This window comes from Strix aluco, chromosome 5 (genome assembly GCF_031877795.1).
Source record: "Strix aluco isolate bStrAlu1 chromosome 5, bStrAlu1.hap1, whole genome shotgun sequence".
Taxonomy (NCBI): Eukaryota; Metazoa; Chordata; class Aves; order Strigiformes; family Strigidae; genus Strix; species Strix aluco.
The window spans coordinates 56,246,276-56,269,994 of NC_133935.1; the positions used below are offsets into that span (position 1 = coordinate 56,246,276).

The 23,719-nt window shown below is 38.9% G+C and overlaps 1 protein-coding gene across 1 annotated transcript in view; it reads right to left on the reverse strand.

The window, feature by feature from the left end:
* The window catches only part of PDZRN4 (PDZ domain containing ring finger 4), a 265,494-nt gene that overhangs the window by 237,742 nt on the left and 4,033 nt on the right, over positions 1-23,719 (reverse strand). The window contains exon 3 of the mRNA XM_074825465.1: positions 20,436-20,540. Within this exon, the coding sequence (XP_074681566.1) occupies positions 20,436-20,540 (105 nt within the window). The remainder of the gene's footprint in view (positions 1-20,435; positions 20,541-23,719) is intronic.

Genomic DNA, 23,719 nt, shown 5'->3' on the forward strand with positions numbered 1-23,719 from the left:
CCAAGACCCCTCCATCTGCCATTGCTGCAAAGCCTTTTTCACTTCTTGTGCTTCAACTTAGCTTATGAGACCAGGGAGAAAACAATAATATAAAACATTAATAAATATCATGTTCTCAACACAAAACCCTGACAGCAGTTAATACACAGTAAAGCAAAGTCTTTGCCAAGCAATTAAGCTCACAGAAGATAAGCAGATGACAAGAATTAAACTCATTAGTTAAGGACATAAAAGCTGTGGATAACAGAAGTGGAGAGTGCCTGACATTTCTCCAATCTGTGGAGCACAGTCCCTGCCACCACCTCTTATCCCACACTTCGCACAGGACCACAATCACCTTCTTCTTCTTACTGACCTTACTGACAGCACTTCATGGCTTCAGTCACCTGGCTCTTGACTTTTAATATCTTCTTGAACAGCATTATCAAACAGCAGCAAAAAATACATAAAAAACAGGAACAAAGAAGACTGATTGCTTTCAGATAATTGCAGCCAACTCAGAGCTGAAGGCTTCTGCACCAAGAACATGAGAAAAGCTGCAAGATGCATGAGCAGGTTAGCAGAGAGACAAAGAGTTAATTTCCAGGAGATAAAGGGAGATATAATAAAAGCATCACAATTTCTTTAGTTCAACTAACTGCCATTAACATGCAGTGATCTTAGCATTATGTGAAAAAAAAAAAGTGATTACAGATGTGAAGGAAGGAACCAAAGTTTTCAAAATATTTTCAGTAGGATTTTACAGGGAAATATTGAAACAGTTTTCTCTGTTGACAAAATCAAGTGAGAAATATTTCCTAAAGTAAGATTTCAGATAAAAGTATGAAGTAAGAAGGAAAAATGTTCTATACAGAGCTTTAGCTTATTCAGTTCACAGAATCACCTAGGTTGGAAAAGACCTTGAAGATCATCTAGTCCAACCATTAACCTAACACTGACCATTCTCGCTGACTTCACCGATTTATTGGCTTTGGCAACTGTTGTCCCAAGATACTCTGATTCTGACAAGACCTGCAGAGCCAAAGAGAATACAACCAGTTGTCTCTTTTCAGTACAACTGTAGGCAATGATCTGAGTTCCTGACACACATTTGTTTAAAAGTTGCATTTCACAGAAACTACTCCTTATGCAGTATACTGTGCCTCGAGAGTTTTTACAATGCTTTGAGTCGCTTCACTGAAATTGAAGCTGTTGATTTATCTCCTATATGAGATCACTTGCACCTTATTAAGATGAATTAAAACAACTAAGCAAGCACATTTTTGCTGGGTTAAAATACAGACAAGGAAGAAAAAAAATGCATACATTTCTACAACTTTCTTATATTGCAGTAGCCAAAAGATCTTCCAAAATCTTATCTCCTCAGCACTACCTTCTTTGTCTGACAAACAGGAAAGACAATCTTTTTTCCTCCTGAAAATTGTGAGCATGTGGAAAGGGACAAAAATATATGTCTTGCTTCTCTGCAAAGACAGCCAAATGTGACCCTACAGATGGATCATTCTATTGTTGAGGAAAATGTAATAAAATATTTTCAGGCAAATCCGTGTTTGTTTAGCAAAAGTCTACAACTTCAGAATATCAAACAATGTGCCTTTAACTCGGGTATTAACTGTCTAACTTGTGGTTGTGAAAGATGTAAATTCAAAGTACAGAAAGGCGTCAAAATAAGTCATTGTCAGAAGCCATTTCAATTCCCTAAGTTCTTCTGCCCCAGTTTTTCCCACTCATCCTGCATTCTAAAGTTCACTTTAAAATCCATCCCCTCCAAAATACCCCAGCTTCTCCCATTTCAAAACCCTACTTCTCCCACCACTTCTCTACTGCAGGCTTCCCATACCTACTGCAGTATTTCAGCACCTCAAGTTCATCCTGCTCACACCTCCCCTCCCCTCCTCTCCCAGTCCGTGAGCCCTTCCACCACCTTCCCATTAGCTGCCAATGCCAGAGGGGTGCTTCTGTGGCCAGAACTTACCCCAGGTCTCTGCTGGAGCAGGTGGCAGAAAAAGAACCAGACATGGCCTCTAATAAATAAATAAACATAATTCTAAGGGCAGAAAAAGGTTCTATCCTGAAAAATACGATAGTCTCAAGCTACATTTGGCATGGTAAAGATGCAGCATACTGAAACAACACGATTTTTATCTGGTTTACAAGTGCTATTCCAGTGTATTTTTGCAAATATATTTTTGACACTTAACTGTTTGGAAAGATGATTAAATTTGGGAAAAAAAAAATCACTAATCTAAACTGAATTTCTTGGATAAGCACCACTAAAATCAGTAGTATTTCTTTTTTGCTTTGTTTTCTAATGACATAGGTTTTATTCTCAACTGCTGTAAAATATATTTCCCAGTTGTGACTCAAGTCATATGGCTGCAGCAATATCTATCTGAATCAATGTACAAGTTTACTCTCTGCATTTTCAACTAGTATTGAACATTGGTGTTTAACTGAACTATGTTATTTGAGAGAAAATAACACCAACTGCTCTTTTCAGAAAAAAAAAAAAAAACAAACAGAAAAGAAACACAAACAAAAAAACATCCAAAACACCTTTCACCTATTATGCAAATTGACACAGAAACATTTTTTTCATAAACTTTGAAAATAAGTGCAAAGATTTACTCCAGACTGAACTTCATCAGTTCAAGGTGATTTTGGAAAGCTTTATATGCACACACATTTGTTATATTTAGAGATCAGTATGGATATATCAAATGAAATATTTAAAAAATGTTGGAAGTGTCTGATTTAACTCAAGATACACACTTGCAGCTGACTTTACTGTAGTTTGCTCCTCTATACAAGTCCCAAACACCAAAATTCACACAGACACTCCAGTGAAACTTTTCAAAGATCAATGCTGACCCATAACATTAGAAAAAAACACATGGTCTCTGTAAATGGGCTTGGCACAGCCCTGAAATCAACTGGCTTTTTTGTGGGCAGCTCCCAGTTAAGTAGTTGGACACAATTCTACAGTGATTCCCTTCTTTCTTTCAGCAAGGTATACTACGAGCAGCTTCAGTTTAGATTGCTCAAGCATACACTTAAGGTTTCTCTGTACTATTACTGAGCCTAATCAACAGCTCTTTCTTCAGAGATCCCATTTACGAATACAGAACACATCACAGAGATCCACACACCATCTCTGTGTGCTGACAACCACAGTATTTATATTTAATATCAAATTTGTCTTCCCAATTGATGACTTCTGAAGGCCAGAGGTCTTTTTGTTTCACTACAGACATAAAACCACACTGCAACTTACCTAGTCACAGATGGCAGTGTACCGTATGACGCTGCTGCTGTGATCTGCCACACTGGGTGCACATCATGGATGCTACCCTTCCCTCGGCAGGACAAATGGAAGAGGAGGAGAGGATGGGGAACCAGGACAGAGATGAGACACCATTCACTCCTGGAAGATCTTCTGAGAGCTGGCAGAATAGCCACAGCGATATGGCTATATTCACTTTGCCATACAGAGTCCTAATTGCCACAGCACATCCCAGCATTAACAAAAGCAGCAGAAAACCTCAGAATCTAGTTATGGAGCTATCATGTCTCATCAGATTTAATACCATCAACTTTCTCTTCTAGATGCTGGCTGAGTCAGCTGTAAAAAAAAAAATTAAAAAAAAACCAAAAACCCTGTGTACACTGTTCAATCTTAATGTGGACAATAATGACTGCCCTTTCAGAACCACTCCCTTGGTTATCCACAAAAAGAAAAGAATCAACAATCACACCACTATCTCAGTTTTAAGTAATAAAGTCTTGATTTACCAGAATTCTATAAATCAGTTTAAAAAGCTCACAACTTCTTGAAGCACTGCTGCAGGAAGGAATGAGTATGTGCATGCAAGTCTGTCCTTCCTTTCCCCCCACTATTCCTTAACAGTACTGCTTTGAAGTGCATGACACAGGAGGAAAAAGCAGTCATCATTCACTTTCTTCACCTTGATGAATGATCCTTCTTACTGGAAACTTACTTTATAGTGCCTTGGTTGGAGACTGCAAGCTGTGCTGTAGTATTCATAGAAACAATTTGAATCTGAAAAAAATTCCCTCTGAAGTGATTATAGTTTCAGACCATAAGAGACTCTAATTTGTTACTCACAGCAGCTTTTATAGCTTAATCACTTCCAAATCCTCACATGTAAAGCAGTAGTTTGAGAAACCATGGTAGATGCCTTCTGATTACAGGAAGATACAGCTCACAAATTATAAAAAGAAATTTTAAATCTCATCCCAAAAGCACATCTTTATGGTCATATAATAGCTGAAGTTGGAAAACTGTTGCAAGGGAAAGTTAAATAATATCCAGAACGTATGGTTCAACAAACATGTAAAAAAAAAAAAAACCACCCCAAAAAAAAACCAGCCTGGAAAAATCTGTTTAATAGATAAAACTTCAGATGTTCCTTTTATACTATCCCTTTGTGCCTTACCTCCTATCCCATTGATGTGAACTGTAGCAAATAAAATGTTACAAACTTTTCCACTAAAGAGATTTTAAGAAACTCAGGATTTAAAAGGGCTTTTGAAAACCACCATACTAAACATTACATGTTTGTCACTTTCTTTTAGTCTCACTCATTTATTTAGATTGTTAATTCATGACGCAAGGATTATACTTTACACTAGTGTTTGTGCATATGCTGCAATAGTGCTGCTGGTTTTCTCAGTAGCCTCTCAATGCCGGTTCACTACTGAAGAATAACTGATTCACTACAGTCCTACATAGCAGGGATACAGGACCATTCTAGTTTCCTTTTTAAAAATTCTATATTTATATTTTCATATACAGACAATACATATATATATACAGTATACCTGGACAGGAGTGAGGTTTTTAGGTTTGCAGTGGGGTTTGTTTTGGTTTTGGGTTTTTTGACAGAAGCACTTTTCTACACTTATCTGATGTAGGAAAAAGTACAACAGCTCTCTAAGAGCTAGCCAATTACTTATGCACAAAACTTTGAAAAAGTCTCCATTAGCATTTAAATAACACCCCGTCTCTCAGATTTCACCAGACAAGTGTGCCATAGACCAATAAACACCAAGTGGAGACTGAAAAACTAATCTAAAAAAAGCCCATCAAACTTTCAAGGTATTTCTAGAGCCAACATACCCCTCCAACCGTAGCTCTTAATGTCTCCCCACAGAGGGAGGCATCCTCGGAATTGATGCATCTCACACGTGTGCATCCTAAAACCTGATATGCTCATCCACAGCACAAATTTGCTTGCTGAAATTGAGTGGAAACACCCAACCATGAAGCACCAGAATAAACTCACAGACATAAAGATGACTAAGAACAGGAAAAGAACATTTTGCAGGAAACAACCCCCACATCTCTTAAATTCTCAGTCCTACTACCCCACTAAAAACAGAAAACTTATATTAAAGATATATATAAATCATCCTATGCCAGAATTAATGAAAGCACCTTTTGCCCAAAAGCCTATTTTACACCTGTCTTAGTTTGTTAAAAGACACTGCCTTCCTTCCCTTGTGTACCTTAGATCTCCATACAAAATACTAAACCCGAAAGCAACAAAAGCGCAGATTAAGATTTCTTACTTTGAGCAATGAGACAATTCGTATTGCTCTCTTGCCAAAAGAATGTCACCAGTCTCTCAGTCTTGGTATGGTCTGTTTCTCTGAACAAACTCCACCTCTCCAAAGACTGGGGAAAAAATGAAGCACCGCTCCACTGCTTGGATGGCTGGTGCTCTGTACCATTTCAAACACACATCTGCATCTTCACTCGCTAAAACCCATCACCAAGGTTCCACAAACAGATACTCAGATTCCTCTCAAAACTGCCAAAATCAAGAGTTTGCCGACTTCTAAAAAGGCGCAGAGAACAGCCAAAGCTGAGATCTAGGAAGCGCTCTCAGCTGACACAGCTGTTCACATCATTTCTCCCACTATAGCAGGGTCAGCTAAACCGGTGGTACACTGACCATCCTCTTAGGGGATACAGATTGCCTTCTAACACTAGGGTTTACTTTATTCTAATTCCAAAGATACAGAGATTAATGAGACTGGATATGACATCAAACCATATGTTAAATGATTTCAAAGCTAGTCTCTAAATAGGCATGGCTTACTGGAGCTTTTCAAGTTGTATCTTTTCTCATGCTAATTCCTGCCAGATTTTGAGTAACAATGTTCAAAATTTAGCAATCGAAATATCTGGAACATGTTGTTGTATGCCTATTCTGTTTTGTTTGTTTAATGAAAAAATATAACATTGAGAGAGTCATTAAGACTATGAAGTTGGAGCAAGCCATCTCAAATAGGAGTACCACAGCATGGTAGGTGGATCCCAAGTCCAGTTTTCTACCTCAATTTCTCTTTTCATACTTAAGCTGCATTTTACATAGTATGAACATAAAAACTGATTCCTTGTACATTCCAGGTTCCATTTAGATTACTGAAATATGCAGTTCCAGAAGAACGGAATATCAGACCTATGTGAAACAATGTAAGAAGGTGAATGAAACAAGTTACATTCTTTCCTCTTAAATTTTATTCATTCTTGGATGACACAAGATTCAGTAAGCTTTGTTCTGGCTTTACAGTGAAGAACTCTGTACAAGGAGACCTTTTATCCCAACAATCTAACCTCAAAAGCACTAAAAAGCACTAAAAAGAAGTTGGTTCATATGAAATTTCCCTAGAGTTTAAGATGTATCCCTACCACTTTCTTCTCTGAGAGGTCAGATGAATCTCATCTTTACTCAGATGTCACTAAGTTAAATATTTCGGGCTGAACTAATTACCTTCACTAAAAATAAGTGTCTAACTCATCTTCAATACTTTAATATGGATTCATCATGGGTAGGCCAGGCACTTATTGATGAAATGCACAATATATGACCTTGGGGAAAGCTCAGCTCACTTAAAAATCAGAAAAAGCCGGTACATGCAATTTATAATTGGACTCCACTGTTTTGTAGTAGTCTAGCACACATTTCTCTATCCACTCCACTAGCCTCTGAGGTTTCATTTCACCTCTAAGTGGCTGAAACAAAGGAAAAACTTAGAAAATGGGTATGGAGTTTAGTCTTCTCCTACCAGAACAGATCTTTAATAACTCAAGGTAGCATAGCCAGACAACAAGTACTTTGAGATGACAGAGAAGTACGATGCTAGTACTTGTACACTAAGCAGTGATTCTGGTTAAGAAAGCAGGAGGGGATATTTTTTGTTTCTGAAGTATATAAATGCAAACGGACAGGAAACTTCAGATGAAAAGGTATCTTGTACGTAGTGGCTAAAATAACTCAAATTGCCCTCTGCCTGTGCCTCTGTCCCCATTGACTAAGAAACCAGGGTAATCAGATGAAGCATAGGCATTTAACATTTATATTTGTCTATGTTTTGAAAACAAGGGACTGAAGTTAAATCTTTTATCAGAAGAAAAAAAAGTTAAGATAAAATATAAAGGAATTTCCAACTAACCTAATGGCTTACAATTCATCAACATTTATCTCATTGAAATACTCACACTCTCTAACACTGTCAATTGAATTTTTTTCTCCTGTTTCTTTAACTGGAAAAGTAATTGTAAATCTCTACTGCAAGAAAACTTGAAAGCTGCCATTCTAACAACTTCATTGGGAAGGACCATAACCCCACTGCAAAGCCAGTCAGTAGGAAATACTGGTCCAAGGGCTCTAGGTAGAAATGAGGTCATCTGAGCTAAGCCCAACCAGTTTTCCCAAAATTTTTAAATTAAACAGTAAACTGATAACTATGGCCAAACAGATTTGAGAATTCAAAGCAGAGCAGTTAAACTAACCATGCTAACAAGTAACATGGGGGCTTTCAAATTAGTGACTTTAATGGCTAGTATAAACTGTTTTCTATATGATATGTGCTTCAAAGTATACACGGAGGTAGTTCCTTGAACCACAGAACTTAAAAGTCACATCATGCACAACACAAAAATGAAAGAGACAAATGCAAAGCAAAACACACAGAAAGAAGCCACTAGTGTACACACACAGTTCTTCATTTTGTACTGGAACTCCCAGAAGTACTTGTTAATGATGTCAGCAGAACGTCTGTAATGGGCGGCAGGACTAACATAAAACACAAGTTTAAGCAATCAGATTAAAACTCCTTCTTAAATTGCCCTGCTAAATTAAGACATTAACAGTACTTTCTGAACAGTTCACTCTCTTAATTGTGTTCTGAAATGTCAATGTCTTCTTTAATCTTTATAAAATTGTCCATGGTTTGTGTTAATTAGAAGATAAAACATCTGGATTAAGTAATGAATACTGATTCTTTAGATTTCCATTACCTCATAGCAGGGAGGAGGAAAAAAAATACAAAACCCCCACACTCTTAGTACAAAGCTACAGTACTTAAGTGACTCAGAAAAGATGACTGAAAACAGTGGTCTACATTTATTTAATGAGAAATTCTAGTAATAATAAGAGTTCTTTACAAAAAAATTATATGAACTATTTTTGTTTCTTACAGGTTCTTTTTATATTGAAAAAATAGAAATGTTACTCCTAGTCCCTCACATTCTTCCTACTCTTTTTTAAATAAAAATGAAACATAGAGAAATCATTAAAAATATTAGACACTTATTTTAAAAATAAATCTTAAAGTATTTTGACTATTTGAAGACAAGGAAGAATCCCTATATTTTTAGATAATATCATACTTATTCTCATAAGGAAAGGTTCATGCTCACCATTTAAAAAAAAATTTAAAATTAAAAGATGCTAGCACGTGCAATATGACTTCAACACCATTCTTTGAGTCACTAGAAAGTAAATTTCTGTTAAAAAACTTCTCAAAACAGTCAGTTTTCCATTTATTCACACTCTAAAGCATACTAAAAAACAGTTGTGCTGAGCACTTGGAGATTTCACAGAGACATTAAGAAAGCAAGATGCAAGGGACACAAGGAAGTGCTGCTACACATTTTGGCATCAGCACAAGGTGCCCACTTTGGATTGGGGCTCTGAAAACTGCAGGGGAAGCGAAGGATTCAGCTTTCTGCCCCAGGCTGCTGGGTGTTGTACCACTCAAAAATGCAACTAATCCATTCAAGAAGAAGGGTGCAACAGCCTGAAAGCTCCTGGAATGTTTATCTTTCAGGCTGCAGTAGTAGCTACCATTCAGAGAGGGCTGGGGTAGGCAAAGGTATGTGCTGAAAAGGCTTGCTGACAGCACAAAGACCATATGGCTCCATACTTGCCATGTGCCAAAGACTAGCCCAGCTCAATCAAACCGTAACAGAGAAGTGTAAGGATCCAGATGTTTTAATTCATGCAAGACAGCAAATCCCTTCCGTCTAAAATAGCATGCCTTCTTCCTGCAAGCTGCTGGAAGGACATCAGATATTAACCCACTTGATCAGCATGCTTAAAGAAACAAATGCAAGATTGAAAGACTGTACTCAGAAACAGATGGGCAAGCTCTGAGCCACCAGGTTCCTTAAATGCTGAATGCTCCAAATGGTCAGGAAAAGACAGATGAAGGGAAAAAACCCTCATGTTCTAGATCAACCTATTTTGGACCTTCTACATTAGATGACCACTTTTAGACACAGATTCACAATTTATCCAACTTTAAAGAAGCTAAACTATTTGATAGGTGTGTGGAACACAGTGATGTTCAAATATGCTTTTCATACTTAAAAACCAAGTAGAAAACAGCAGGATGTCAACAGTTATGAATTAATTTTTTCCATAATCTCCTCCTTCCCCCTAATCTGTTTCCCAGTCTTGTTACTTGAAAAGACAAATTACTCAAAGAAAATATTACGTAAATCATATCCTGTAAATAGCATATGTAAACTATGTAAATAAACATAGCAGCCCTGACTTATTTTGTCAACAATATTTCATAAAGAAAATGCCTTCCAAAATAATTTGAATGAAGAAACAGTGTTGAGTCATTCCGTGCTACTTTCCTGCAGCAGCAGTGATTCAATCAAGTTGGGTCTACACACAAAGCTGTAAAATTACATTAGATTTGCAACTCCAAACAAGACATACATTTACTAAATTGTCTGTGTATTAGTAACAAATGTACTTAGCTTAGTATATTTGATTTTACTTAGCATAGTCTTTGATGGTGGTTTCAAGAGACCACATCTGCTCTTGCCAATTTGAAAATGAGTTTTTCCATTACTGTATGGTTTTAAATGCTGCAGAATTTTGCATTTTGGAGAGAAGTTGTTTCCAAACAACCACCTTCTTTACATTATCACTTCAATTTTCAAAGCATTTGGAAAGCACAATGCTGTACACACTTCTGACTACTCCTGTTCACAAGTTCTAAGAAGTATTCTCCTGTTCAACACATTGCTGTGTTTCACAGCTCTTTAAAAATTAGGTTATTATTTTTTTAAATGAAGCTATGAATAATTACTTCATTTTGAGCATTTCTGCACTGGCAGACACGAATGGCTTTTTTCACTCAGCGTCCAATTATAGAGAACAGTGATTAGCTACTCTGTACAAATACAATTAGCTGATTAAGAAAAAGGGCAGAAGAGATCAAAGCTCTTGGAGCATACATCCTTGGATTGCAACAATCAATTCAGTGACTTAGGAGGATAAAACACTGCATTATCACAACATATGTAAGCTGTCATCTCTCTAGCTGTGAAGTTGTCTCAACCACAATAAAGAACAACCTTCATGAAAGTCTGAAGAAGGCTCTTTTCACTTTCTGAAAATGCCAAGAGCTTCTGGGGTGCCAGCAGCATGTGCTGTGGGAGACATAGCTTCCTCGCACATCCTTCAGTTCTAAGCAACAAACCCAGTGTCATATCAGAGCATTCCAAAGCTGGGTTTATCATCAGTTATTCCCACTAGTCTTCATCATATGAGCCCCAAAGGGTTAGCTCCTCTGATCCATCCTGAAGTGCCCTCTGAAGCTTTTGACTTTTTCTATTCACTACATAGTTGACAAGGTTAAGGAAGGTCATCAGAAAATGGCTTTTCTCCTCTCAAACCATCTGCACTTCATCAGGTTAGGGTACTTCACCTCCATACCAACCATCAAGTCCACCACATCTATACAACAGACATGGTCCAAGACCAAGGCAATGATACACAATCACACCTACAGCTCAACTGTCATGGAGATTTGGTTTGTCAATGGAAAAGAAAGCATTGTCTTCAGGGCTGACCCAAGATCATGCCCAGAGCAGAGAACAAAGAGCAAGGGTCTTCATCACAAAACCTTGTCACCTTCAGCAACAAATATAAAGATACATTTCTATGACCTTCCCTAACATAGACACCAACATGTAAATATGTGTGAATAATTATTTGCAAAATTCCTAAACAAAACAGTCCCGTGCACATACCCTTCTCTTCCTGGGTGATGAAAGCAGCAGCATTTGACAGATGTGTCAAGTTGTTTAATGCATTCCTGAAAGTGCTTATGAACACCTCTAAAACCTCATATAAAAATTTCCTCTAAACCTATTCCTTCAGCTGCATATAAAACTGCATGGCTCCTGCTGCTGGGTGAAATGGAAGTGTGCTAAAGTTCCATTGTTTTGCAAGATTTACCTTAAAGCTTAAAAAAAAAAAAAATCACAGGAAGGAAGAGAAAGATGACATGCATTAAAGACGAGCTCAAACAGAGCATCTAGGAAGATGCTAAGTTTCAACTTGCCAGGTTTCTGACACCCTCAGGTGTGAGATTAGACACTTTATGAAGGAGATGGGTGTGATCAGGCCTTCACACAGTGCCTAGAGATCTGTGGTGCATGGTGGCAACACCATTTATAGGATCTTGCAGGTTCTTACGTTAGCTCTTCCAAGGCTAACCAGAATCCTTCCTACCCAACAACACTGATGACTTGTCAATTTGGCTACTGCCCCACTCTGCAGACACAGTACAGTTATCATAGTTCTGCTCTAGTACTGTTCCACCTTATTTCCCTATCAGAGTTCATGGCAGTGCGTATAGGTGATCCTATTCCACAATTCAGTTACCCCTATACCTACATCCCCTTCATCTTTCCAACACTGCCTATTTATGGGCAAGCACTGTTTTTTTCCTTATGTGGAAACATAAGGTTGGTGCTTTGTGTCCTTTAATTGTAAAGCTCAGTTTTCCCTGTTTTTCTTCTTCCTTCCACTCTCCTTCACTCTTCCCCTTCTGCTCCTACAGTGATGCAGCTGCTGTAGAGTTCCATTACAATCAGACCAAAACAGAAATAACTTGTTGGAGGGAGGGAGTTATGTACACTCATGCACACACAAGATCCCGAAGCCTCTTCTACCATGCCTAAACTAAGCCACCTAGACAAAGACCCAACACGGTAGAAGTAGCATAAAAACCCATTGTAAAAGATGATTTTCACCACTTCCACTTAGCTTGCTCTTTTGACTCCTTTCATGCTGGGTCACATTTCAGAAATACTCCCACACTGCTCCTTCTGCTCCATCTGCCTTGTGCCCAGTTCCAGCCACCTCTAGTACCGCCTTTGCTTTGCTCACTGGGAGCCCCTTACAGAAGAGCATCCAGGCACATACAAAAATGCAATACACCAGCTAACTGCATCTCAAAAGAGCTATGACTCGCAAGCTGGAGAGACTTGCTGAAAAGGGTGATACTGCCTTATCTCTTGAATATACCGATTCTGCAAACAAACTAGTTGGAGAGTTCATCTGGTGGTCATATTCCAACCACATGTTTGGCATTTCCACTTTTTTTTAGATAAAAGCACCGTGAGCATACATATTTCCACAAAAACAACATAGCACTATACTCGCACACATGCCTGGTTGGTCTGAGAACAAGCCCAAATGAACACAGCTGGAAAATCCTCCTACAGGCTTGCACCTCTCTAGAGCTGGGTCCACAGCAAGTTCTCAGAAGACAGAAACTTCTCAGTTCATACTTCAAATAAAAAAAAAAATCACCTCTTAAAAGCCAAGGCATTTTAGAATTTTTCATGATGTTGCTTTACACAAATATCAAAATAATATTTTGCCTGTTTATGAATGTTAAGACTCCAATCAACTAAGGGATCAAATTTCTGATCACAAAATCTTAAGTCATTATTCACTATTACCCTATTCACACCAAGTGCTCCACTTCTCATATATCATTTTGTTTTATTTCTCCCTTTTCCTTAAGACAGAAAGTATTTCGTGAAGTCTTATTAAGATTTGCAAGAAAACATTATATACAGAAGTGCAATTACTTCAGTAGTCCATTCTCTAACATATTTCACCATAAAAAATGCAGAAATTTTAGGTCACATAAAAACAAAAGTCTCAGGTTTTCTTTTTAAAACACAGTCAGTAAATTGCTGGAATTTTAAGTGCTTTTTAGAAGGAATATAAGCTGTTTTCCTAAACACAACAGTTGCATTTTAGTTCAGTGAATAAAGAGGAACACAGGCACCTCTAAAGACCTGTAGTGAGTCCAGTCAAATTTAAGCTACGAATATGTGGGAACTCAGGCAATTAAGTACAAAATTCAGGCATTCCAGGATGCCCACAGTGAGATGTCAGCTTCTAGCACAGACAGTACACTGAACACCAAGTTCCTCCACCAATGTCAGATCCGGCCTGCACAGCCTTCTGACAGTGGGCATCAATAGCAGTAACCACCTTTTAGGCAACACAGTAGCTAGAGCAAAGATCAGGAGGAGAAAAAAACCCAGCTACAGGTATTATTCAGCCAGAGAACCCCATCTTTCGTACCTAGGAAAGTATCCTAGCTAGATGATAACCTGGTTAACAGCATTTGCTACCTCCCCTCTCAAAGTCAAGATACTATGAAGTCAGAAATGTAAGTTTCATTCAATGAAGTATCATATAAGACACAAAACTGCAAGAATGTATTTGCACAGGCACTTACCTAGAAAAGGGCAGGACCAACCAGTATTCCAGACACAGCTCCCTGGAACCAGCATCTATTTTACAGCAGATTATCACTGGATAATCCTGACTCCCAAATGCCTGCTGGCACTTAGCTCAGTTTGAAGAGGATGGGCAGAGGCTGGTCTCACACAGGATAGCCTCTGACCTAGTAACGAGGGCAATTTATTGCAGGCAAGGCAGAGCCCGCAACCCAGATCTCCCACTTCTTGGAGAAGCACTCACTTTCTGTTAAGTAAAAAAGTGAGTGGGGGTACTAGCTCCTATTCAAATGAAGTTATGTACAGACCAGGTCACACCTGACTTTTTAAACGTTTCTTTGGACAGATGAAAGAACGCAAGTGTCCAAAAACCTGTATCTCAACAGGTGAGGGAGAGGTGAAAGGCTATAGATATTTCTAAGCCTATGGTATAACTAATTTATTATGCTAGGGATCTTTCAGACTAATTAGGAGTTATCTAATGAATGCAGGTGCTAGACCTGGTGACCTGCAATGTAACATTATGAATTTGTTAAGGATTTAAGAGAACTTAATATAGCTAAGGCAACTTTAGGTATATTTAGGTACACTGAAATCCACACCACTTAAATTACCTATATAAAAGTTTTCTCAGCCACCACCCGGATCTTACTGGCCACATCATGCGCAGCTTTGGTTCAAAGCCATCCCAAATCTACTAGCTCTGATCCCAGCAAGACAGTTTTTAAGCTCACTACTTCTACAGACATAATCTGACAGTGGAGATTCTTAGCCAAATAAACATGACTAGTATCAAAGATTTTTGCTTGAGCAACATAGTGAGCGTAATGACAGAAACATGCAGAAGATAAAACATCACAAGGCTGACACAACAGCACAGTCAGCAGTCTGGCAATAGTTAAAAAAGTTTCCGTGTAGGCGCTTTGCAGATGTAAGTTACTTCTGCCAGGATAAGCCTCAAGACTTCATCTTTATTGAAAATGGCTTTGCTGACATGCACTTGAAAGCCATTGTGTGTGTACTCTCCAAAAAAGTGAAAAGAACAAAGAGAAACATGGAATAAGAGATGAAGTCTTATTTATTATATACTTACAGAGCTCAGGCTGCATAAACAAAATACATAGTCATGGTATATATGCATCTATCTCATTTTTCAAAAAGACTTAAAGATCCCAGACTGAAAATGTTTTTCTTTCCCCTCTTCTCCATCACGCCTGCTTCTTAGCCATCAAATTAATGAAAATCAACTGAGTAAAATGCAAAAGGGCCAATATTCACATTTCACTTGAGAGTAAAAGAACAGAAGCCTTTGCCTTGCAGTGCAAGGAACAGAAAAACACTTGAGCCTTCCAGACAATGATGCGCTTACAGTTCCTTATATGAATATGCTGGTCTTCAGCCTAAGCCCCTTTTACTTGCACACAGGGTTTTTCACCGCTATTTTGTTATTTGGCAAATCTACTACAGAAGGTTCAGATGTGACTGTAGGGCTTTTTCTCCTAGGCAATGTGAATTAACAGTAGCTCTTTTTCCTCAAATTGATGAAATATTGCTTGGTTTGGGGTTTTGTTTTTTTGTTGGGGTTTTTTTTTTTTTTAACAGATGCAGGAATTCCATCTGGATTGCAAATTCTGTCCTGGTCATGTATTTTATGTATAACGCTGAAGTGAAAAGATAAAATCAGCATATCCTGGTATTTTACAAGACACTGTGACTTACAGAATGAAAGAGGACTTGAGAAAATCAGTCACCGTTTTTTTCTAAAGTTGGGCTCAAAATCAGAGGAGATGACATACCAATTTCCATAAAATTTAATATTATACAAAGAAAAAACAATCCAAAACAAGTATAAAGAACTAGTTCTGAATGACTTGTCAACTAGGCATTAACTAGTGTACTTGGAGCTCTGGCCAATGTGGTGCCATTCTTATATGACATTGAATTGACTGCAAACTGAGAGTAAAATTTTTCTTCATATAGGAAGAGCTACTTACAGTGTTAATGCTCAGAACTACAAATATGTATTAAAAAAGCAGCAGGTAAAACACTTCTGTGCATCAACAATATTGCCAAGGATCACAGCTGTTTTATACTGCCTTGAGGAGACTATTAGCATTAGCAAAGATGAGCAGTGAACTTAACTCAGAAGGAAAGATTTGCATGAAGTGAGGGGGAGATGAAGTGATGCATAGCTGTGTAACTGTGATCCATTCTAAACATACTTTGTATTTTCTCCCAGCAGCAACCAGAATTCTTTGAACCAGCACAAACTAATAGATAGTCCTGTGCCTGGCTTGCTGCTTCTCTCTTCCTCTCAAGATCCACAGGCAGGGTGGAGGGACAGAGATCCAAAAGTTAGAGGTCTGGTGGCTTTATACCACTGCTTATATCCAAGGCTTTCATGTCGGGAGTCACAGATATCAATGCTGCAATTAGCTTTATGAGATGCTTTTTATAGTATATGATCAGTGTTTAGTCCTGGAACACACGCTGCACTGTGTTAGTTTAGGGGGCTAGATTTTTGGATAAAAACTTTTGAAAGCAACAGAAGACCCTGACATCTGGAGGAACTTGCTACATAGAAGTAAATTAATGAGGAAGAGTTTTTCCTTGATGAACAAATAATGATCATTTTTGGCTTGCAATAAGATTCCTGAACATAAACAATTGCCAAAATGCTGCTTGTGCACATCACTGTTCCAGGCCAGATTTATAATGCATAAACAAGTCTTCTCACAGAGGAGTTAACCTTGAATAAAGAGGGTAAAGCTGTGCCTGAAATCTGTTTCTGAAGAGAACAGTGAAAATGATCAGTGAGGGTCCTGTGACCGAACCCTGTGAAGAGCTGCAGCCCCATGACACTGCAGCTCTTGACATGACCTTCACAGGCTTGAGAGGTGGGCCCATGCAAACCTCATGAAGTTCAGCAAGACCAAGTGCAAGGTCCTGCACATGGGTCAAGGCAATCCTATGTACAAATACAGGCTGGGCGATGAGTGGATTGAGAGCAGCCCTGCAGAGAAGGACCTGGGAGTAGTAGGGGGTAGAAAACTGGCTATGAGCCAGCAATGTGCACTCGCAGACCAGAAAGCCAAACGTATCCTGGGCACCATCAAGAGAATCGTGGCCAGCAGTTCGAGAGAGGTGTTTCTCTCCTTCTACTCTGCTCTCACAAGACAATAAAACTCTACCTGGAGTACAGCATTCAGCTCTAGGGCCCCCAACATAAGGACATGGCCCTGCTTGAGCAGGCCCAGAGGAGGGCCACAAAGATGATCAGGGGGCTGGAGCACCTCCCTCATGAGGACAGGATGAGAGAGTTGCAGTTGGTCAGCCTGGAGAAGAGAAGGCTCCAGGGAGACCTTATAGCAGCCATCCAATACTTGAAGGGGGCTACAGGAAAGATGGGGAGGGACTCTTTATCAGGAGTGTGGTGATAGGACGAGGGGCAACAGTTTTAAACTGAAAGAGGGTAGATTCAGATCAGATATAAAGAAGAAATTCTTTATGGTGAAGGTGATGAGACACTGGAACAGGTTGCCCAGAGAGGTTGTGGATGCCCCCTCCCTGGCAGTGTTCAAGGCCAGGTTGGACAGGCCTTTGAGCAACCTGGTCTAGTGGAAGGTGTCCCTGCCCATGGCAGGGGGGTTGGAACTAGATGATCTTTAAGGTCCCTTCCAACCCAAACCATTTTATAATATGACACAGGGTACCTGGGGCTGTCGCCCTTCACCTCTTCCTGTCACCTTCACCCACCACCACCCTGACAGCCCACAGGCATCTGGTTCAGCTTTCAGGTTCTCAAGCACAGAATATGCTCACCTGAGGGTAAAACCCTAATAAATGCCAAACTTTTTCAGATGAAAGTGTCAAAGAGGCTCTATGGCCCCTATTCTGGGCACGTTGATCTCAAATCCCTCCAGGAACTTAAGTCATTTGTGTGGCATTTTCATACTTAGAATAAATAACTCAAGAAAGAAATCTGATTTCTCCCCTTGACACCCTTTCAAAGACCATAACAATTATTTGGAAAAGTTGCATACCATAGATAATGACATATATAAAGTAAAAGACAGCACTATTTATGTCTGCTAGGCTTGGCTGACAATTCCAGCTGCCAATGCCATAGGACTGTAAAATCCATTTTCTTCACAAGGTTACCCATGAGGTGGTCATCTGAAATGTTCACAACTCGCTGTAGTCAACCACGTGCAGCTAACATTTGTTAAACATCTGATAAAGCACTGAAACAAATTACCTTCTTTATTTAGCAACACGCCTTGAGAACAGATTTTCTCCTGATTTAATGGGATAGTTCTGTCCATTATCCCATTAGCTACGCACTGGTAGAAACACCTCAGGCATCACATTACCAAACAACTGACTGTAGCTATTAAAGAGTCTGAACAACATTGGTTCCTTCTGCTCTTGATAATTGAAAAATGGTCTCATAAAATATCACCCATTAGATCAGATCACCAAATGAGTGAAAAGCAAGCAATAATAAGAAATCCCACTGCCTATCAACTTTTCACCAAAGCTCATTTTCCGTGTATCTGCCAACATTTTTGAAACAGTTACACCATGCAACTTATTTCCTCACAGCAAAAGCTTTCATATTGATCTTTCACAACAAACCGCAGAAGTGCTGGCAGGGCATCCTGCTGCAAGAAGACATCAACAGCTATGCATGGACAAGGAAAAATTCAACCTTTTGACTCCAGATGCTTCCTATATCTAGCATGGAAGAATAATTATTTATTTGCATTTCATTTAGAAAGTCTTAATGTTACCCTTTCTCCTTCTCTTTTTATTTTAGTCTAATAAATGTTGAAACACTGAAACATTTAGTAGAATATCTGGCCTAACCCTGAACATTTTTAAATGCCTGCCTCAATACAAAAAATTATATACAAAGCTGTTGTGTATTAGTATGGTGAAAATGGTGTTCCATTCAGAGCTGTATGAGTACTTACACTAGATTGGATCTATGGTTTCACAAGGAACTGAAATCTGTAAGTTCTCAGTAGAAATTTAAATATCAGTATGATTTTATGCAGCCAGAATTTTTCAACAAATAAAAATCAAGCGTCAATTATGGTGGCATTTTGAGAAATGACTTCATGTTTAATAAAGGCTGGTTTGTGACTATTCTTCCTTCCTCCAAAACCACTCTATTTTGTCTTAAAAATCAAGGCACTATAAAAGAACAGTAAAATAAACAGGAAGTGTTGAGCAAATCCATAATACTATATAGCTGGTCAGTCTGTAGAAAATACAATGTGGTAAGTAAAATAGTAATGACAGGAGAAAATAGATTTTTTCAGCACAGGGCTGCTCTTACAAAAAAAAACAGATGCAAAAGCTTTTTGTGTATCTTGGGGAGATAAGAGTTATGTTGCAAGTTCAGTTCTGCTCACCAACTTGGTTTCTACTAGAGATGCACGTATCTGCCGGCTAAGAGCATGAGCTTATTTTTTCAAGAAAATACATTAATTCAGTTTCACACACTGCTCTAGGCTCCCAACATTAAGAGCAATGCCAGCATTCAAACACTCTTGGCTTATGTTTCTAGTCCTTAACAGCGACAAAATGCAAGAAGCCAGCAGCAGCACTCTGCATTTGTCTTCCAATCCACTTGTTTCGTGTCTTTGTTCGAAACCCCGTTCAACTGGCAAGTTCACACCACGCTTCTAAGCCTTCCCTAAACCCAAGGCTGGAGTGATGTATTGTAAACAAACGCAGCAGCTACCGGTACATGCTGTCGTTCAGAGAGTTGTATCAGAGCTGCAATGTGAAATGCCATTTTGACGGCACCCTAAGGAGTCCATCTCAGTAACTGTTTGAAACTGCTCCTTTGAGACGTCTTAGAGGGCTAATTACGGTTACACATGTAGGCTAGACAGCAACCTACTCTTCCAACTAAGTTATTGATATTTTTGTTTAAATTATAGTCATTTTATGGGAAAAAAACCTGCATACAACACAGGAATAAACTTTAAAACTTCCATGCTAGCATACTACATCACTGGGAAAGAGCTATATTGGTCCTGGAGAGAACAACAGATGATCTACCCCTGATCATACAGCAGAAAGTACTTTCTCTAATGCCTAAGAAATTTCACAGCACTGCTTACCAGCGCAGCTTCTCTGCAGTGTCCCAGAGTGAAAACAGTAATGCACCCTACACGGGGCAAAATCAATTTCAGTAAACCTGTGAATTTCCATAAAGTTATTTGCCTTCTTTCTCAAGTTAATGAAAAGAAATATAAAATGCCTCTCTTGCTTGCTATCTCAGAGTCTACACCTTTGCCTTGCTTAAATCAGCTTAATCCCAAAACCAATACATTTATTAGGTGTTGGAAAAATCCATCATGCGTCTTCATGACTGAGAAATGTTCAAGCAGTTAGTGTACAAGAATCATGTTTATACACAGCAAAAGAGGAAAATTACAATGTACTTAGTGTAAAAAACATCAAATCCTTGATTAATCTGATAATATAACAGACTAATCCACTGGTGTGTTGTTGGTTTTTTTTTTTTTTTTCTCACCTCAATAATCTTGTCATGAATTTGCAGGCCTTCTGCTTTGTCTGCAGGTCCATTTTCCAAAATCTTTGACACATAAATTCCCTCAGCAGATTCCTCCTGATTGTTCTGTACCAGGCAATAGGGAAGTTGCAAAAAGGGCCACATTAGTACAAGAAATTAGATGGTACTAAAATCAGCAGCAATGAAAAATGCAAATCCACCTGAAATATGCAGCTCGCTTTTCTAGCTAAGAATTAAGCTCCTTGGGATTTCTTTTTTTTTTTTTAAACTTGCTTAACACAAACTAGTCATTAATCAAAAGGACAGAATTAATGAACTATTCCAGCATTTTTTGTAAGATTATCCATTTACTTCTGGTTATTTTAGTCTAAATGAGACACGGGGTGCAATGGTAATCAAATTATCAGCTAAAATATTTAAAGCAGGCCTCAAACTTCACAGCAGACAGTGACTAGTACATAAATGCACAGAAGAAGATATTCATAAAAATGGATGCACAAGTGTTTCTCTCAGGAAGGAAAGGGCTCCTGCAGTGCTTGTAAATTTTTTTCCTGCATTTGAAAATAAAGCTTCAAGGAACAAAGTGACTTTAGTTAGCTGGCATGTAACAATGATAGGATTTGGTTGGAACTGGTTAACCTCATAAATCCTATTCACATGGGAGACTGAGAACTTGCTCAACTGTGAAATCCATTCAGATCAGCTGTGGACAAAAAGAGAACACACTCCCAGTTGATCTCCACAACGTTTCTAAGTACAACTCACATGGAGGTCAAATTTAAAACAGATACGTTATCTACCACAGCTGAAATGATATACCTGATGTTGTTGCACATGCTAAACCATTACTTTACTTCATTGCATGATAGTTTAAAATAGTTTTAAATCATTATTAATAAAGAAATAATGCCATGCAGACACAGCCTACTTAAAGTATTTTTAAGTATTCATACAAATAATAACTTAGCAATAAATGAAGTAATCTTTTTCCAGATGATTTATGCTTTGGATAGCAGTTTATAGGATGCTTATTTTTCTTCTGTGACTAGTGAATCCCTGACAAATAGTATGATTTATATGTGTATAGGTTTCTAGGTCCTATACACTCATGAGGAAAATTTTTTATAATTTTTTCTATTAAGAAAATGATAAAGCCATAACAAAAAATGGAGCCACTGTAAAACATGCTTTACAGTATATGGCAACTGGCCCATGGAGACTCAGTCTGGGTAGATTTCAGGTTAACAAATACTTGCTCAACATGATGTCAGTCAGACTATGATTTCATAAACTCCTTTTTTTTTCCCTTTGTCACAGAGACTCATAAGTGTCAGGTAAGAAGCAAAAGGGAAACTTATTAACAGTTCCAGCAATGTTTTGAAATGGTGAACAAACAGACCTCCACTGAGTTCCCATCTAAGCAGCGAGAAATGAGAGTCTGATACAATAGCCATTAATGAAAATGCAGGAGGAACATGGTTTGGTTTTTCCTTAAGAAAACAAAAGGCTAGATTACAGTACCTTTGCCCACATAAAATTATTTTTCTTTTTTGCATAGGAAATGTCACTGGCTTTTTCAAGAGTAATGTATGACCTGGTAAGTAGAAGGATGTCAGTCTGGCTTGCGGTCCCCATGCATAGCACGTGCTGGTATCCACTAGTCCTGATGCAAAAATGCAGCACGCGGCACACGGAGCCCCAGCACCTCATCACACAGCCCCCAGGCTGCGCGGCAGGGGACGGAGGGGAGCTACGGGGATGATCAGTTTACTCAACCTTTAGCTGAGTCTGTGGGTGACTGCAGGAGCCCCAAGCCGTGCCCACAGCACATCGCTCCACCCAGCCCAGCTTTGCTGTGGTGTCCTTGGGATGGCGGAGGACATAGCCTCCACAGCCTGATCTGCAGGACAGTCCTCCCAGCCAGCCAAAGCTGGGGCCCGGGACAAAAGGATCAAAGCAGCCTTGCTTCATTAGAATAATAAATCACCTCCCAGAAACACACACTTAGTGAAATGAGTCCTTTCCTAACAAAATAAAAGACAAGCTTGTGGTGAGTTGTTCCTTTCCTCTCCTCCTTCCTCCAGATAGAAGGTGAACAGTGGGCAAGCCTATTATGGACAGAAATGAAACACAGCCAACGGAAAGTTATGTATGTATGTTCCCCGTCACCAAGAGTCATCTGCTTTCCAGTGGGAAAAACCTGCGTTTTACTTATAAACACAAATAGCATGCGGTGAAGGAACATATTCCCATGTAGGTGACCAATATAATGGCACCACTGTTCTGCTCTTCTGCTGCAAGAGACAACGCTTCACCCAAGGGCACTTTTTCCCTGAACAACCTGAATGCACAGATCACCTTCATGAACTCTTGTTGTCTTGTTACTGAACAATTCCTGTTCCAGTATTTAAGTTTTTGAGCAGAGTTTTTCATTTTGATTATCTGACTCGACTCAATCCTTTTTTCCTGTTATATCCTTTGGCTCCAGATATGTGGAGTGAGATCTTATACTGGTATCTGGGAACTGCCAATCAAACATCTGTGGTATTCGCATTTATCACAATGAGAACAAAACAAAACAGGATTTCCAAATTAAACTTCAAAGACTCAGAAACCCCTGAGACCCAGCTCTGCCTCACAGCTCCACCAACTTGTCTGTCTTTAACTATCAGTGTTAATGGAAGACCATGACCATTTCCTTCTCTCTGGCCAGCAGTTCTCTCCATGAACTGTGGTATGAACCTTCATATATTTATCATTTACTCCTTAAACTTCCAGAATATTAATTCAAAAAGACTAATAGTTTGTAATACAAAAAACTGTTTCATTATGCACTGTCAGCATGTGAGTACTTCAGAGAAGCTCAACTGCCATCCCAAGAAAGCTGAACACCATGCCCCTTTTTCCCTGCAGTTTTCCTACAGGTGTAAATAACAGAAGTCACACTGCAATCCAAACTAAAGATTGTCTGGAGTTTGTTACTGGTATACTCTAATTATGGATATAATCAAAGCACGTATATTTTATCTTAGAGCCACTTGTTGTCTCATCCTGACACTAGAAAATCCAAGAAACTCTTGCTTTGATAACTGCTGGTCTTCATATTTACAGAACAGTAATTCTGCAGTACAGAAGTGAACTTCTTAGGCTACTGGGAACAGACTCTTTGGCACCGCTAAATACAGCTTGAGAGCAGAAGATTGCCAAACTAATGTACAGGGTCCCATTCCCCTCCTCAATAATAGTAGGAGGTTACAATTCTCCCACTTAACAAGAACCTGATC